Source organism: Pinus tabuliformis, chromosome 2_1, assembly GCF_031772625.1.
Source record: "Pinus tabuliformis cultivar Carrire ecotype Pingquan chromosome 2_1, CPIR1, whole genome shotgun sequence".
Lineage (NCBI taxonomy): Eukaryota > Viridiplantae > Streptophyta > Pinopsida > Pinales > Pinaceae > Pinus > Pinus tabuliformis.
Genome location: NC_142299.1, coordinates 405,735,092 through 405,754,547, shown reverse-complemented (window position 1 = coordinate 405,754,547; position 19,456 = coordinate 405,735,092). Strand labels below are relative to the sequence as shown.

Below are 19,456 nucleotides of genomic sequence, written 5' to 3'. Positions count from 1 at the left end.
AATCTTTGTAAACTCCAGGTGAAACACTGGTCAGAGGAGTGGCAGTCTACTTATCAAACATCGATGAGTAAATCAGTGTAGATCAAGACCTAAGCAGGGTGAGGACAATGGTCGACTAACTCGGAAGACAACTCTTGGAAAAAACCAGAAACAAATCTGGAAAAATCCCGGAAACGCTAAAAATCGCAGGTATTGAAGCTCCTATGGACACAAATTTATTATAAACACAAATTTATCACCATGGAAGCTCCTATGGACATGACTAATCATGTCTTCTCGGGTAATTCGACAACACATCAACTCATCACCTGAATCTGCAGCAATGCAGGAGCTCTAGCTTTATGAGATGATACTCTCTGTCGTCAAGTCATTGGATTTCAAAGCATCGCTATTTCTCAACATTCCTGACATCATGGCCACACGAGGCAACGAAGTTCCCCTTTCCACTGAGCATATTTCCTTTCTCATTTCTGCTACCAATTCATCATCAAATAACAATTCCCATGTGGATGTTGGATACCTCTATAAAATTCTAAGTTTCCTTGCTTCATTTGGCGTTTCTATTGAACAAGAGGAGACCTATCAGCGAGACAATGCAAACATCAAGAAAATAAAGTTCAGCTTAACGAACATATCGAAGTCGCTGGTGAAGGTGGGAAATCAACAATCATGTCGGCCTTTCCCGCTCTTGATAGAAAACAAGGTCTACCTGGAATCTTTTCAACATTTGCACGAATTTGTCTTGGAGGGATGTTATACATTTAACAAAGCTTATGGTACATGGCGGAACGAGGAGAGAGAAAACCGCCCTCATTGGGCGGTTAACTCTCACGTTTCTCGTCCTTCCGATATCCACGACGACCGTTGGATCTTAATCAGTGGATCAACAGTGGTGATTGTTTGTGCATTTTGGTCGGACCCGAAAAATGTTTAGAGTGTTATGCTTTAACTTCTGTCGGGTCCGTTTGTCCGTTTGTCAGTTTTCAATTTGACTTGTGGTGGGACCTCTTGTGGATCCATGGCGAGTTATGGACTTTCCCTCCAAGGTTTTCTTGGCTCCTTGTGCTTTGTTTGGCAGTTCTCCCCGGTTTTCCGGTTCAGGTTCTCTTAGTTTTGATTGATTGGTGGGTTTGGTCTGCCCGGCTGACTGTTGAACTCTCGCAGAACGGGTGTGGCTCCTTGTAAATTATGTACATTTGACTAAGTTTAATGGAAGGTCCTACTCTTGATCACAAAAGAAATGTTACACATATTTAGAATGACCAAGATAATTAGATGTTCCACATATTTTATGTCGCCACATACAACTGAAACCAACCTAGATCCATCTAACTCCGGATCCATCATGCGTCGGGAGGGATCAGATGTCTCGAGGTGCAAATCTTTCCTCAAGTTTTGCACTAAAAAATAAGGGGTTTGAAACTCAAGGTATTTGATCCATATCGACGCATGATTGATCTGGAGTTAGATAAATCTATACTAATTATATTAAAAATTTTACCATTTAAATTTTAACTATAAATATTATGTGATTTTTTTTAAATATAAAATATTATAAAGAAAAGATGTGTAATATTAATAGTTTTGGTTTTTTGGTTTTAGTAGTTTGTTTGTTAGAAAAATATGGTTGTAAATAAAAAATGTTAAGGTTTCTTCATCTTATTCGAAAATTCATATAATAATTTAATACTGTATTTATAAGTTTTATTAAATATTTTTTAAAAATATATTAATTAAATAGATTTCAACTGTTTTCAAAATATATAAATTTGCATAAAGACTAAATGTAGATTTTATTACCTTACATTTAAGAAAAGAATGAAATTAAAAAATATATACTAACATCAGATTGTTATTAGAAACAATATAATAGAAACATAAAAATGGAAAAACATAAAATACAAAAATAGGATATAAAAAAAAAAAAGTAAAAGAAGCACACGGTACGATATAGATACAACCTTCTCACCTTATACATTCCTTTATAATTTAATATTTACATATAATAAATGTATTTTTCAGTCCTATCTAATTAATTGGATAGAAATCGTTTAATCTATTCTCAAGTCGTCCCTCCTCACATTATTTTATAATTCAATACTTACATATAAAAATTTCAAAAAATAATCATATCCAATAATTGGATAGAAATCATTTAATTTATTCCCAAATCATCCCTCCTCTTATTTCCAACGCATCCCGCTTTGGAAATTAGACTCGAAAAGTGTGGCTTAAAATATACATTGATTTTTAAATTCATAGGGAAGAGGTTTAGGTTTAAATTTAAATGGCAAAGGGTAAAAAATTTCACAAATGACACCGTCCATAAAAACTTTTCAAATACAGAAATTATAATGAGATAACCAGGAAAACATACTATTAGAGTACTATATACATCTATTTTTAAATAAATATGAAGACGTTTAGATTTAAATTCCACATGGCACTGTTTTCACAAATGATTAATATTGAGATAACCAGAAACACACTCACAATCAGACAACTCTTTAAGGGATGCAGAGTAGTATTCTGCTGTAACAAGAAACTCAAATTTTATCAATTCTCAAAACAAAAATATGCAAAAATCATAGTAGAGCACGAACAACGAAATTCTACAAAATGTACCAAATAATTTGAACTCTGCATACACAACGAAGGAATTGTGCAATTTTAACCTCCATTGTCTTCGGTTTCTTCAGCACGGGAGGGGAAGCTTAGGAACGGTTACGGTCAACACTCCATCCTGACAGACGACAGATATGGCCTCAAGCTTAGAGTCAAGGTGAATTTCCTTACCAGCCGGCAAGGCACATTTTGATGATCTCAAAGGAAATTTAAGTGCAACTACCTTGATGTCGTTGAGGAGCTTCTCCATTCATCTAGCACGCCAAGTTGCTACTGCACCGCTCAAGAAAGGGTCACTCACCATCTTTCAATTCTCTAACCCTGTAAAGAAAATATGATCATTCCCCATCTTTCAATTCTCTAACCCTGCAAAGAAAATATGATCATTCGCCATCTTTCAATTCTCTAACCCTGCAAAGAAAATATAATTATTTTCCCAAGGTCTATTTCAAATTGTGAAAAAATTAGCGCACAACATTTGAAAATAGCGAAATTGCTTGCCGGATTTTAAAAATCAGAGAAAAGACGATTTCACAATAACAGATTGAGTGCTTTTGTTTGGCGCGCAGAAATTTCAAATTTCAAACATGAAATCAAGGACGGTGCCGTATGCTGTAGGTGTATCACTCAATGCGAGTCGTCCCAGCGGGACAGTGGCAGCGGCTCTCCTTCATGGCAAGAGCTAATACTCTTAAACCGCATTAAATAAACTATCGCTGAATAGAAAAGGTGGAGTCGCCGGGAATTCGCCGGGGATCGGGATGTCAGCCATGGTGCACATGGATGCCCCCCATGATATAAATAGAGATGGGCCAGCCTACATTGGGCATTTAATACCCAATGTATGGCTGGTTAGCTCTTGCCAATGGAATCTAGAGGTTGTGTCTTACACACAATTCTTATTTCAGACCCTATAGAAAAGTTAATGCAGTATGTTAAGGGAATAGCAGTTTCCTTGCATTTATATTTCCCTCAAAATTGACTTTGGCACTTTAGCAACAAGGAAACTGCGATTCCCTTTGCATGTCAGAAGCATTAACTTTTCTATAGAGTCTGAAATAGGAGTTCTCTGTGTCACATGTCGTAGCTTAGGAATTAAATTAAAAGGGTCCCACCCTGTGCGAAATGAGCATCTTTCGAAAAACTCTAAAACCAATTCCATGCCAAAGCTGCTCCTTTTTCTATATTTTGGTTTTTGAAGTTGAAATTTGGCAATAATTTTTTTATTAAAATTATGGGTTTTAATTATCTAATAATAATAATAATAAAATCTTATTAATATAATTAGTTTATAAGAATCTTATTTTATAAAATATCTACATAGTTAAATAGAATTTTAAAAAATAATTTTTTTATTATTTTTTATTATTTATGATGATGATGGTGGTTAACATCCACTGAGACTAAACTTTGGCCTATCAAACCTAAAGAAAAGAATTATTTAGTTTGATTTAATATATTATTCCTATGCTAAAAAAGCTCGGAGAGAAGCCTCCCGAACTCACTGTAATTTGACAACGTAAAAGGCTAGGAAGTTCAGTATTGCAACAAAGATTTGAAACTGAGACCTAATGTGGTTGTACGCAGGGCACTCTAAGAGGAAGTGATTTTCATCCTCGATGTTTGTATTCTCATAGAGATGGCAGAGCCTTTCTATCCACGGTGTTTTAGGAACTGCCCAACGACCTGTTTCACTATGGGACTCATGAGAGTTTGTTCTAATCTTGGCTATATTAATTTTCTTCTTTGAGATAGTTAAAACAGAAATACTTTTGATCTTCTAGGGTGGGGTTGATGACCTCCTTATAATATCTTGATTTTATTTTAGTTGCTAAATCTTTCTCACACCACATTTTTTTTTTGAACTTAGAAGTAACAATATTTTTAATGTTATTAATGTTTTGCAATGCAACATTTTTGTCGATCTCCCAATGGTTTAACTATGCCCTAGTGTATTTATACCAACCTCGTTTGAGCCTTAGGTGGTTTTGGCTGGAATTTAAAGCTAGCTTAGGAAGTCTATGGTCTCCTATGTTATTGAGTTTGTCCTTGTACAACAGAAGCCTAGTCATAGCTAGGTTCTCGATAGGGGAAAGACCCACTTCTATAAGGAGAATAGGATAGGGTGTGTTTCTTTTAATTTTGAGGTTATACGTTATAAAACGCTTCTGGATTTGATCAATCTTTCTCCAGTATTCTCTAGAGATGCTACAACTCTAAACCTCACATCCATATAAGATAACCAGAGTGACTAAAGTTTCAAAGAGGAACTTCTTTCTATCCCACATTACGAGGTTTTCCATTTTACAATTATTTTCAAGACCAAAATATTCTTTCCATCCCATTAATCATTTTCTCAATGCTGTTCCAGTTGAGCTTGTGATGAATATCAGTTCCTAGGTACTTGTAAGAAAACACTCCCTTCAAATTACTATTGTCATACATAAATATGAAGAGAATTTTCAACTACCAATTTAATATTTAATTAAATAACTTTAAATAATATCTTTATCAATTAATTTGAATAAGCATATATCAAATCACAATTTTTTTTTACGAATATATCCCTCAACTCATATAAAATAATCTCTTATATAAAAAACATATGCATGTTATTTTATATATTATTTTGCTCTTAAAAAATTGAGAAACAAATATATGTTATTTTTAAAAATTACACTATATTATTATTATTATTATTACACTTGTCAATAAAATTTAATATACATATAATTATATCAATATAGCTTTCATAAATGTATTAATTTTTTATTATTATTATAAAGAATAATATTATGTATTTGATTATATCTTATCTTTATTTCACTATATATAGTTATATTTCTAAAATTGGCACATGTAAGTGATGATATTTCTATTTTTTTTAATATTTTTTATTTTTAATATTTTAAAATAATTTTTAGATTAATATATTTTAATATTAAAATATGTTCAATAAATTAGTATTGGTTTTGGTTTCCTAATATTTGAATAGGTCTGATCATTAAAAACATAGTTTTTTTTAAACACACTCACCAATATATCATAAACAATAATATTTTATCTAAAATTAAAAGATGTTTAAAAAAAACACATTCAAAATGAATAAATTAAATTAACTTTATATTGATATTCATTAATTCTCACTAAACATATAACTCACCAATATATCATACACAATAATATTCTACCCAAAATTAAAACATTAAGAAGAAAACACATTCAAAATGAATAAATTAAATTAACTTTATATTAATATTCATTACTCCTCCTTAAAAATATAACTCACCAATATATCATATACAATCATATTTTATCCAAAATTAAAACATGTTTAAAAAAACACATTCCAAGTAAATAAATTAAATTAACTTTATATTAATATTCATTAATCCTCTCTAAAAATATAACTCACCATATATCATATACAAAACTATTATACCCAAAATTAAATTAAATTAACTTTATATTAATATTCATTAATCCTCCTAGAAGTATAACTCACCATATATCATATCCAATACTATTTTACCCAAGATTATGGATAAAATTACGTTGATCTCAAACCACCACGTAAGATCTGACAGTATCGTTTGCTTAAATAGATGTACCTCAACAATACGTCGTGACAACAAATGATAAGGGTATATATAACTTTTAATTTATTTATTCTTTAAATAATTTTAGGATTTTATTGATAATTCACCAAAAAAAAATGTATATATATATATAACAATAAAATATTAATTAAATAGATTTTAATGTTAGAACATATTAAATTATAGGGTTTTTGAGCCATATAGTGCGGGAAGGATTTTTTGTGACCAAAACTTATACGTAAAACTAATTTTAAATTTCACAAAAAAATTCATATGTAAGGTCCTTCGATTACTAATAAGGTCTAACTCAAGTTACAAAAAAAAAAAAGAGTGTGTATTTTTTAATTAATTTGTATATATATTTATATGTACATAATAAGTTTTTTTTAACATAAAAATTATTCATATTTTATATAAATAATGAAAATAGATCCATATTAACAATATTTTACATAAAATTTGTATCATGTTTTTGGCCTTTCATAATACATGAAAACAAAACACATTAATCATTACATAAATGATAAGTCTTCTAAAATGGACGAAGAAATCATCGTATCTTAAACATTCATTCCATGTAACATAAAGTTTAGAGGTTAATATTGGATCCATTCGTTTGCAGAATACTTTTTTGCCATTTGAAAAATATTTGATAGTATTATGAAATCATTAAATGATCACAGCATGAGGATTCATTTCCATTTCCTTTTTTCTATAACTTATTTACTGATGTCAAAGGTTCTTATTAATGATGGAAAGCGTTCTGCCTTTTCTTTTGACTCATATATTGTTGACCCCACTAGAATGCTTTCTTTTTAAATCTCTGATTCTATAACTTGAATAATCTTGCTAATTTTGAATCATTTATCTTAGTTCCAAATTAGTTATCTTAATTACCCCAGACAACTAAAATTAATCTCTTTATGTACTCTGAGAATATTTCATCAATACCATAGTTTTACGTGCAAATTATTCCAAGGGAATTTATATATATTCTCAAAGGAAAAACCCAACATAATTTCTATTTGAGTTTTTAAAAAATACGATGCAATTTCCAATACTTAATAAATTACATACAATTTCAATTAATTAATAATACAGTAATATTTGTATTACTTTAAAAGCATGAAAAAGAAGGTGATGCCATTGGATCTCAAACTTAGTCAAATAAATTCAAAAAGCATGAAAAAGAAGGTGATGCCATTGACTCTCAAACTTAGTCAAATAAATTCGATTTAATATTCAAATAACATCCCTATCAAGGAAAGATACCAGAGTATGGTGTCCATATGTGATTGACCATAATTACCAAAATTCCTACTATTTGAACTAAGGATTCTTATTGTTGCCATTGCATATTGCATGAAAAAACTCAAACTATGCATATTGCATGAAACAAATCAAATAATATCTTTCCAACCTACAAAAAGACTTAAAATATTCTTTTCAACCAAAAGACTTAAAATATTTTTTTCAACCATAGTCCAAACAAACAAAACAAAGTGTTCTTTCACATTGTCCAAACAAAATTACTACAAAACATAGTGTTCTTTCACACTATCCAAACAAAATTACTTCATGCAAAAGAGAGTGTTCTTTCATACTTTCCAAACAAAATTATTACAAAACAGAGTGTTCTTTCACACTATCCAAACATAATTACTTCCTGCAAAATAGGTTGGTGTATTGTAGAGTGAACATTAAAATAATAATAAATGATTTAAACTCATTTCAAAATTAAGTATTGGCAAAATCACGAAAAATCCCAGTGTATAAAATGTTTAATAATATCTTCCTTAAATAATTATCCATAATAATATTTTTTTACGAAAGTAATAACTTTAAACTACATAATACAAATGGATAAATCATAAAATCTCATTTTCCAAGAATGCATATAAAAAATTACCAACATTATAAAAGATTACCAAGATTAACAACACTTTTGGCAATAATGAAAGCTTCAAACTACATATTGAAAAGGGAGGAATCATAAACTCATATTTTTCAAGAATGTACATATAGTAAAAGTTATAGAGGATTACCGCACTAATTTATCTTGTAAAGTTTTATAGTAAAAGTTGCAAAACATTACCACGCTAATTTATCTCAAGCATTAACCAAAGTAAATGTAACAAACCAAGATATACACCCATCAAGCTAAAAGCATTATCCACCTTTGCATTTAATGATAAGACTCTTTAAATTAGCATCCACCTTTGAATTTAATGATAAGACTCTCTAAATTAGCACACTGACATTAGTAAACAAAAAATAAGGAGAGATATATGCTTTTCTTTTCTGTAAAATTCTAAATTAGCACACTGACATTAGTAAACAAAAAATAAGAGATATATCTTTTTCTTTTCTGCAAAATGAATAAGCATTACATTTCAAAGAATACTTTCTTTTCTGCAAAAAGAATAAATGTTATATATCAAGAGAGATTTATTTCCTACAAAAAGAATGAGTATATATCCAGGAAAACATAGAGTAGGAACAATGTACCTAGGGCCTCCAAAACAATGATTGCTAACTCTGAAACAAGACTTTTGCATAAAACTATTATTAGATGAAAGATAAATATATAACCATAAAGAAAACCAACTAGGTGTAAGGAGGATGTCAGAGCATATGAACATGAACATTATCTCTTCCAATTATAGTTTACATGACATGGTTTGTTTTCTTTTTACTCACTTGAATTACAAGATTAAATTGTAATTTTTTTTTCTTCTCCAACAAAAATTAACAGAATATTAACTCTTCTTCAATATAGGATTTCATGGACAAAAATGTATTAACAGAATAGGAACTCTTCTTCAACATATGCTTTCATAAATATAAATGTCTAATAAAGCATTAATCCGCAAATTGAAAATAAGAACAGTAAACTTATAATGGATAAAAGATATATAGATTACAATTAACATTACCTCGTTATCCACTCACGATCCATTTAAATGAAAAATTACTAATTAGAGCCGCTATTCACCCATCAGTTAAAACAAAAACATATTCTTGTAGTTCTATAATTTTAACATATGTATAACCAAAATAAATGAGTGGTAAACGGTTGACTATGATCAGATGTTTTATAACAACTAGAACTATTTTAAAGGTAAACTAGCTACATGTTCATCCAAGAAAGGTTAATTAAAGAAAAATATAACAAACTAGAAATTTTACATGATACTCAATCATTCTACTTTGTTCAGTAGCTCTGCTCACCAAATCCAACAGACAAGTGAGATTTACCATCGAACCATATCCAATGGAAACTTTTTTCCTTAGAACCCCTGAGCTCTATGGGTTCACAAACAATACCAACTTCAATAATAGTGAGAAATTTTGGGCAAACTAAGGAAGATATCATATGTTCGTCTCACACCACTTAGTCTCAATCAACAAGGATAAATTACTAGAATTTTAATTTAGGAATTGGGTAGTCATTTTGGCACCATTTCCCTACTCTTTCTAATATTCTCCTTATGGGGAAAAATCCTTCAATATTTATAAGCATGGAGTGGAGTGACACCTCACCCCCTTCATGCAAAAATTAACTAATTTTTTATCTATTAAAAATTGTAATATTCACCACCCACTAAGGTGGCACCTCTCCAAATTTTCCCCTTTTATCTTATTTTATTTAAGTACCTAAATTATGTAATATTTACGGCCCATGTGTCTACTTAAGGATTTTTTCTTATTATTTATTTTTAAAAAGTAGATAACTAATACTTTTCATTAAAATAATATTTATTTTGAATAATCCTCTAAAGTGGGTAAATTTGATTTAATTCAACTTAACGTTTAACTTAGATTAATTCACCTAGTTGATGTAAGCCCTTAAGTGGTACTTTTCAGTCAAAGAATAGGGATTCCACACCCCTATTGTGCACCTCTCCTCACTTTTCAAGACACCACACCCTTTCCCTGTACTTAGGACTCCACATCTTGGTAGAATCAAGACTCCACGCCTTGTTCCATTCCAAATATCCAAGTCTCCATGCCTTGATCTTTCCAAAGTTAGGACTCCCACACCCCTATTGTGCACCTCTCCTCACTTTTCAAGACACCACACCCTTTCCCTGTACTTAGGACTCCACATCTTGGTAGAATCAAGACTCCACGCCTTGTTCTATTCCAAATATCCAAGTCTCCATGCCTTGATCTTTCCAAAGTTAGGACTCTGCGCTCTAATCTTTCCCATAGATTCTCATTTATTCCTCTTTCAAGAGACATGGTTTTCCTCAAGGTCTTGGTTGTGAGCTCATATGCATATGATGATCTTTTGGCAAGGCCTTGTTTTCCCAGACCTGCACATCATAACCTCATAGATTAAAAGCATCAAAAAAATTCATAATGAATTTAATTCAATCACATTTTACCCAAATGTATACATGACCTCCATAGTCATTTGAGCATCATTCTCGACAATAACTAAGTTCCTTGCCAAATCCTGATATATACAAGGCCAAGGATGTATAATCATATACATCATAAATCATCAACAAAATTATGGTCCGTTAACTAATCGACATAGTAGCTTCCAAAAATATGTCATAATATAGATATAAAACAAAAGGAGATGTAAATCAACATAGATATGATACACATAATCAATCACATAACCACAAATAAGAGGAAATATAACTATGTATATAAAATATATAACAGTATTGCCAAATCAAGTGATCAATCCAAGTCCATAACATATAAGGCTGTCATATATAATCCATGAAAACATCACCCTCAATAGGGGTCATAAAACTGTACTAGGCTAAATGGGATGCTACATACTCCCCCTCTTGGAGAAAACTTGGCCCGAAGTTTGATCAAACAAAAAGGGAAACTAAAGACACATAGAAGATGCATCGTCCCAAGTGACAAGGACTATACAGGTCCCATTGGACCTTTACATGGTCCACCATGCAAGGACTGAGCTCTCGAGTTCGATGGAAAAAATGTAAATTGGTTTTGCCTTCAGAGCCCCTCATCTGTGTAACAAACTTGGTTAAAAAATCACGTAAAATATATAAATACCACAGATGATGGGACACTTATTCCAAGTTGAATGGTGGGGAAAAAATCCTCGTGGGTGTTGATTCAGCTTAGTATGGATAAGGAAATTAGCAAAGGAAATGGATAGGGCTTTGGAAAGGAAAAAAGGAATTTTGGCTCATTTATTTATAAAAATAATGGAAATTAGGAGAAAAGGAAGGTGAAAGGTCACAAGTTGAATGTGAGGAGGAAATTTAAGGAAAATAATGGAAAATGAAAAAAATAGAGGCCTCATTGATAAAATGGCTTATGAGGATTAGTTGGTAAGCTCTTGGCTCAGGCTTGGTCAATGTAACCTTTTGTTAGTTCAGTTTCAGAGCTCTCTCATTATTCTCTCTCCCTCATACTCTTAGAGACTTAGATTTTTCTTGGATCACTCTTGGAGCCACTAGGACATTTTTCCCAACATTCAGATTGGAATACATGTCCCATGACCTTGGTCTTATTTTTCCTTTATTAACTTCATTACATGAACTTTTAACTCGGGGTTCTTATAGACCCCTCCCTCTTAGGGGAACACCATCCTCGGGGTTGTTACAGACCCCTCCCCCTTAGGGGAACACCGTCCTCGGTGTTCTATGACACCTACAACCAACAAAACCATTGAAAACCAAAAGCATAATGCCTATGGAGCTTTATAACTTAGCTCATCGCAATATTTACAATGAACAACCTACTCAAAAGAAAAAACCATCATGACAACCATACCACTTATTGGAGTTTATAAACAACTCATTATGGTATTTATAATAGCAACCATACATAAATATGTACAAATACTAAAAACTCATTTGCCTTCAACGATAAACAATGAAGGATACATAGCCTACATCTGATCAACCATCATCCATGTAGCTTCATCGGGCCCAAAGTGCTTCCAGTTCACTTTAACCTACTCGATTGGTTTGTTCCAAAGCATGAGTTGTTTCCGCTGCAATTTGCATTGAGGTTCCAGCTGGAATGCTTCTTCTGGTTCCACCTGCAATATGAACTGATCAATAACATGATCAACATCCTTTACATATCTTTTAAGAAATGAAACATGGAAAACATCATGGACTTTCATTGTCAGAGGAAGTGCAAGTCTGAAGGCCACAGGTCTAATCCTCTCAAGGATCTCAAAAGGCTCGCAATATTTTGGTGCCAACTTGGCACTACCCAATCCTTAAGGAGCTCCTCTTGGGCTTGATGTGCAAATACACATGCTCCCCAACCTAAAACTCCAAAAATTCCCTGTGCTAGTCTGCATAACTCTTTTGTTGGTCTTGTGTTGCCTTTAGATTCTTCTTTATAACTTGCATTTCCTATTCCATTTTTGCCAGCATATCTAGTTCAACAAGTACCTTATTCACTGGATCACTCCAGCTGATGGGAGTATTACAACTCTACCCATATAGTGCCTCAAACAGACTCATCCTCAATGATTCCTGATAATCATTTTTGTAAGCAAACACAACCAATGGAAGGTACTCCTCCGATATCCCCTGCTAGTGCATGACATACATCCTCAGTATATCCTTCAGAATCTTGTTGACCCTCTTTGTCTATCCATCTGTCTACGGTTGATAAGTTTTACTGAAGGTCAACTCTATCCCCAAACCTACAAACAACTCCTTCCAAAACTTGGAAGTGAACTTAGCATCCCTGTCTGACATAATATTCTTCAAAACACCATGCAACCTCACGATCTCCCTGATAAAAACCAATGCCACCTGGCTAGCTAAATAAGTAGGCTTCACTCGAATGAAGTGAGCTACCTTGCTCAACCTATCGGCCATAACCATGATAGAATCATGTTGCCTCGATGTCCTCGGAAGACCTGTAATGAAATCTATGGAAATGACCTCCCATTTCCATTCTGGAATCAAAATAGGCTAAAGAAACCCACTTAGATGCTTACACTCTACTTTCACCCATTGACAGTTGAAAAATCCAGCCATAAACTCTACCACTTCCTTCTTCAAATTCAGCTAATAGTAGAACTTCTTCATTTTTGTCAATGTCTTCTGATATCCTAGGTGACTTGAATATGGCTTGACATAAAACTCCCTCAAGATAAGCTTCTTGAGTTCATTTTTGCCTGACACAGAGATCTTGTCTCTGAATCTCACCAAACCATCTACTGTGAGATGATAATCCACATCTTGATCACATGTACCCTGTTGTAACATGTGCATAAGCTCCTTGTACCAGTCATCCTGTTGTCCGGACTTTAAGGTCCGACTTGCAAATCTATCCCATATGAGCTCACAACTGCAACATGGTTCATATTCACTCTCTTGATGAGAGCATCTGAAATCATGTTCTCCTAACCCTTAATGTATATTTTCTTGAAGTCAAACTCACTGAGCGTGGCCAACCACCTAGCCTTCCTGGAATTCAAATTCGGTTGGTCAAACAGATATCTCAACCTACTGTGATCGCTCATCAATACAAACCTCGTACCAAGAAGATAATGCCTCCACATCTTCAAGGCATGAATAATAGTTGTCAACTCAAGATCACGAGTCACATAGTTTTGCTCATGCTCATTCAGTTTCTTGGACTCATAATACACCACCTATCCCTCCTGCATCAAGACTCCACCAAGTCCTCTTTTGCAAGCATCTATACACACTATGAACTCTTTATCCAGATCTGTAATATTAAGAACTACGGAATTTGTCAACAACTACTTCAACTGCTCAAAACTGTCTACACATTCCTCCATCCGTTCGAATTTCTTACCTTTTCTTTGTAATGATGTTATAGGATATATACGATTTGTGAGAATTTCTTGATGAACCTCCTGTAGTAACCTGCTAACCCCATGAATGACCTTACTCCATCCAAATTCCTAGGAGCTGCCCACTCTATGATAGCCCTTATCTTTTCTGGATCCATTGTTATGTCTTCCTTGGAGACAATATGTCCCAAGTAATGTATCTCTTTCTAAAAGAAGACACGCTTGCTAAGCTTGGAATACAACTGAAGCTCTCTTACTAATCTCAATAATGTTGCTAAATGTTCAACATGATTTTCCTCATTCTTAGAATATATCAATATATCATCAATGAATACAATCACAAACTTGTCCAGATAAGGACACAATACACTATTCATCAAGCATATAAAAGTAGTTGGGGAATTAGTTAAACCAAAAGGAACCACAACAAACCCATAATGCCCATACCTGGTCATGGAAGTAGTCATGTAGATGTCCTCCTCTTTGATGCATACCTGATGGTATCCTAATCTCATATCAATCTTTGAGAACATTGTTGCTCCTTTCAACTGATCAAACAAGTCATCAATCCTCGTCAATGGCTACCTATTCTTGATCATGACCTTGTTCAGCTGCCTGTAACCAATGCACAACTTGAGAGTACAATCCTTCTTCTTTACGAACAATACTGGTGCACCCCAAGGCGATACACTTGGCCTAATATATCCCTTATCAAGGATTTCCTTCAGCTACAACTTCAACTCTACTAACTCTGGTGTGCTCATCCTGTAAGCAGCCTTTGATGCTGATGCAGCTCTTGGTATCAACTCAATAGAAAAGTCCACTTCCCTATGTGGAGGAAAATTTTGAATCTTTGTTGGAAACACATCTTGAAACTACTATAATATAGGGTACCTCTTAAATATTTTTACATCCTCATCATCCTTACCCTTGTCACTGGAAATATGAACTGCAAACATTACACATCCTTTCCTGCAACTGTGCTTAGTCTGCATAGCTGTGACCATCCTAACTAATGCAGGCTTCTTCATTCCTCGCAAGATTATTTTTTCCCCATTATCATCCAAGCACTCAATAGCCTTGTCATAACTAGTTTGATCTTGTGAAGGTACTGTTAACACTCAGGTTGTTCCCTTTGACTCCCAAGGGAATACGACCGAGGTAACCACAAACCAATCTTTGGACTACGGGTCCTAGCCTACCTGCAATCAAAGAGGGCTCTCTCTTTAGGATTTAGCTTTGTTTTAAAAGAGTTTAGGCTAGTTATGAAATTGTTTGTGTTTGTTTAAATTTTGGTGGGATGATTGATGTCTTCAAACAGGGAGGCATGCATGATGTACAAGTTTCAAACCATTGGGCATGGAGTCATGAAGTAGGGCTGCTGGTGCGTTTTCTTGGTCACAAGAGGACTGTGGAGCAGGGTAGCTGCACATGAAACAACATTCAAGCTGAATAAGGATGGGATGAAAGTTAAGGAATGAGAGGCAACTAAGAATCTCTCGTTCAGCATAACAGGGGGAAGGTGAATAAACTCTATCTAGGAGCAGTCAATAATTCCTGGATAACTGTTATTCATGCGTGAATTAGGGGAAATATGAGCCAATAGGAATCCATATTCATAGCTATTTCATGGGAAAACATATAGAAACAACAAAAATCGAGCATAGAGTGCAGCTAAACAAAGTCTAGGCTATTCATTTTTCCTATTACTTAGATGGTGATGGCGGATAAACACATACATAAACTGAAAACTGAATGAAAATACAATAAAGTAAACTTATTGTCTCATGTAGCAACAAAAGAATTTCACAGTCATCCTTCAACCATTGAACACAACAAACAGTCGGTCCTCCAAGCTTTTCAGCAGTCCTTGATTAAAGAAAAATCTCAAATATACAGAGCGAGTCTCTTCTGAAGTAAATTCATCAATCAACCAACCCTTAATATGTTCTATGAGGGGCTATTTATACAAAAAGAAGATACAAAATATCTAGCGGATGAGTTATTAGCTCATAAATTCTTTCACCAACTCTTAAGGAGCGACAAATGAGAAAGTGCAGAAGTAAAGACAAAAGTAACAGCTGTTCTGTTTTGTCAGTAAGTGTTGACTTTTTGGCCCATCTGAGTCGGTTGGAGCTGCACTTTTAGAAATTCACGCTTTTTGGGCTTGTTGTGCCAGCTCTTTGTCTTGTCGATGATTTTACTTGCTCCACCTGTTGTTCTCCGCTCTATGCGGTGCTTGCTATTGTCCTGTAGCTGTCATTCGAAAATTTGCAAAAAAGACGTCAAAGCCTGATATCATTTGGGTAAAATGGCCAACATTTCCTGCCACCAATCTTCGGGAGGAAGTTGATGCCTTTGTATCTTGATGAGAGTCTCATCAGCCTCAGTATATTTGTAATAGTTAGGTGGCATTTCAAACAAGTGGTTAACTTCATGTTCCATATAAAATAAGTTCTCCAGCTTGTCATAGAGAGTTTTCCCTGAAGGAGGTCTTGCCTGCGTTGGAGCACTTGATGAGGCTATGAGCTGATTTGTCACATAGTTATTGACCCTAGTTGCATATTGTTCACGTGTTAACAATCTTCCAGAACTGGTCAGCAAGCTGGGCAACCCCTTACTTTGTAGTGCTGCAAGGTTTATTTCAAAATGGTCTACATCCCTTTGCATTTCTCTGCATCTTGCTTCTAGAGTTTGCACAAAGCCTCTTAGTGTTAGCACCATTTTAGCTCTCAGTATGGCCTCTCTTCTGTTCATGATCTACAATGCTGCCAGCTCTTCTTTAGTTTGATGATTCAAAAAGTTGATCATCTGGTTAGCCTGCTCAGGCATATTTCCCAATGCTTCTTTTGCTCTCTGAACTTCAAAACGAGCTTGGCCAATTAGCTCTACTTGTTCATACATGGCCTGAATTGATCTCCACTGGCCGGTCATTGATTGATTTATTTTGCCCCATAAAATCCTTTTAATCTCAGCCAAGGTTTTTTCCAAAGCTAGCTCTTTCTCTAAGGCTTTAATTTTGTCATTCAAGGCCTTAATTTCTCTCGTTTTTTCAGCTACAGTCATTTTAGACTTATCATATTTTCCTTCAAGATTGGCCAATTTCTCTCTGGCCTCCTTTATCTCTGTAGTCTGTAGCTCAACCTCTTTGACAGCTTTCATCATTTGCTCCATGCTCATGCTTGATTCAGGTGGTGCTGTAACTGCTACTGCTGTTGTTGCTGATGTGGCCTATGGGATTGCTGCTAGCTGTATAGGAGTAACAGGGACATTAGTCTGAACTGCTGGAGGCGGCTGGGAGGATGACTCTCCCTGCTTACTTTGCGCTACTCTTTCTAATTATTCTTCCATCTGGAGTACTCTTTGATTCATTTTCATCAGCAAATCCAATGTGTCTTCAGTTTCTTTCTCTTGTACTAACTCTGCAGTTTGAGGATGCTCAGTAGGAGGCAACCTCAATCTCTTTTTCAATGCAGCAATATCATCATCTTTCTTTTTCATAAGGGCCTTTACACCCTTGGGATCCTTAGGATCATGTCCTAAGTCAATTATTATTTCCTCCAATTTTTTAATCCTGTTGTCTTTCGTTGTGGAGGACATTCTTTCTAAATCCAAATGAGTGTTAATATTTTTCAATGATTCCTTCAACTCATGGGCTAGTGTAGCCTTGTTTGCCAATGTGGCATAGACCATCTCACCAGTCTGCTTATGTAGCTCAATCTTATCCATTGGGTGGATGTTTTTGGCCATGACCTGCAAATTTGTCCTGATATAATCTACAGCTTTTTGAGGCTGCTGAACTTTGGGCTTGAAATGGCTGAGGATCATTTTCTCCTCCTTGATATCATATGTTTCCATCAATCTTTCCTGCTTGGCAGGTGTTGCTTTTAGAAATTGGTCATATAACTGAACTCTTAGCAGCTCATTTTGAGCCTTGATCTGTTTGAAGCTGGCTTTAACGCTGGCTGGCTTCTTGCTTCGTTGTGTGGAGGAAGACACCTCCATTACCTACTGTATGTCTAGCTCTTATTGGAAAGAGCTGGTAGGAGTTGGTTGGCTTCCCTCTCTATCTCTTCTTGGGCTTTCATGGACGTCTTCACTAATTTCCTCCTCAAATGAAGAATCAACTTTCTGCCTTTTGGATTCAGGTTGTTGTGTAGATCCACTGGCAGGTGTGGAATCTTCTCTGTCACGTTTTCTGCCTCTATCCTCATGGGCAGGAGTTTGTAAAATAGGCATTTTGGGTGCCTTTGTTTGCTGTGGGGGAGCCTATTCTTGGGACTGCTCTATTGAAATAACAGGTAGCTCTGTAGTCACCTTTTCTGTGTCCATTGGCTCTTTGCCCTTTGCTGTACATGTTGTTGGTGAAGATGGAGCATGGTTAGGTGGTGGAGCTGCAACAGCTAATGTGCCCTCTCCAATTTGCTGTGGCAACTTGAATGCTACTTGCTAAGAAGAATCTAGGTCAAGAGTCTTTTCAATGTCTTTAACATTTTGTTCCATAATTTCCTCTTGAGTGAGATCTTCAACTAAAGTGCCTTGTGCCCACGCATCTTGGTTAGCATATTGTTCAATGTGTGGGATTTTGCAATGTGTATAGGGTGTCAATCTGTATTTGATTCTTCTGGCATTAATAAAGCCAAGTGGGTCATAAGGGACCCACCAGAAACTTATTTTCAACCTATGTTGATCCCTCAGTATTAGATTAGCTTCTTGCCAACCTTCCTTCTTGTTCATGACGAAGGGGCCTAGGTGGTCTTTGGATTTCAGGCGAGCTTTCTTCCTGGTGCTGTGAAAATGGGTGAGATTTGAATTGATTAGCTGCCTGTAGTATTCCAAGGTAAACAACCTCATAGGCACATATCTTGGGAGCCTGTAAGGACAGAGCTCACAACCATATATTCTGATGACAGTGTGGTCCTGGTATAGATACCAATCACCTAATTTGTAGTTTTTAGACAGCTGCAATGTCTTCTGCATCTCATAGGATATTCTGGGAGGAGGAGCTTTCATTAGGAGGCATGAGACTGGGTAGACAAACTGGTCTATAAATTCACAGTAGGAGTAGGGAGAATGCTGGACTTGATGAAATACTGATGCCCAGAGGATAAAATACCTCCTTTCTCCCTTTGAATCCAATTTTTTGATGGGACACTAGAAGCTTTCAGACTGATAATACATGAACAAATGGTAAATGTATGAGGAATATTTAAAGACTCCTTCCCTATCAAGCTTTACGAGTTGATCATGGATTTTGTTTGCTATGAACTTGGCACAGTTATAATTGATAGAAGGGGGCTGCCCTTGGTTGAATGAAGACAACAACACTAGCATTGTCTCATCCACATGTTCACTTGTTTTGAAGCCTAATACTTAGGATATCATGTCTACTAAGAGCTTGCCAAAATATTTGAAATGGCTATACAAGAATGGAGGTGGCTCC

General features: G+C 34.8%; 1 protein-coding gene across 1 annotated transcript; it reads left to right on the top strand.

The window, feature by feature from the left end:
- Positions 1 to 412: 412 nt before the first annotated feature.
- LOC149200609 (uncharacterized) lies at positions 413 to 934 on the top strand. Its single transcript, XM_089401000.1, has one exon. It carries the CDS (start codon positions 413 to 415, stop codon positions 932 to 934), a length of 522 nt encoding a protein of 173 aa, XP_089257126.1.
- The last annotated feature ends 18,522 nt before the right edge of the window (positions 935 to 19,456 follow it).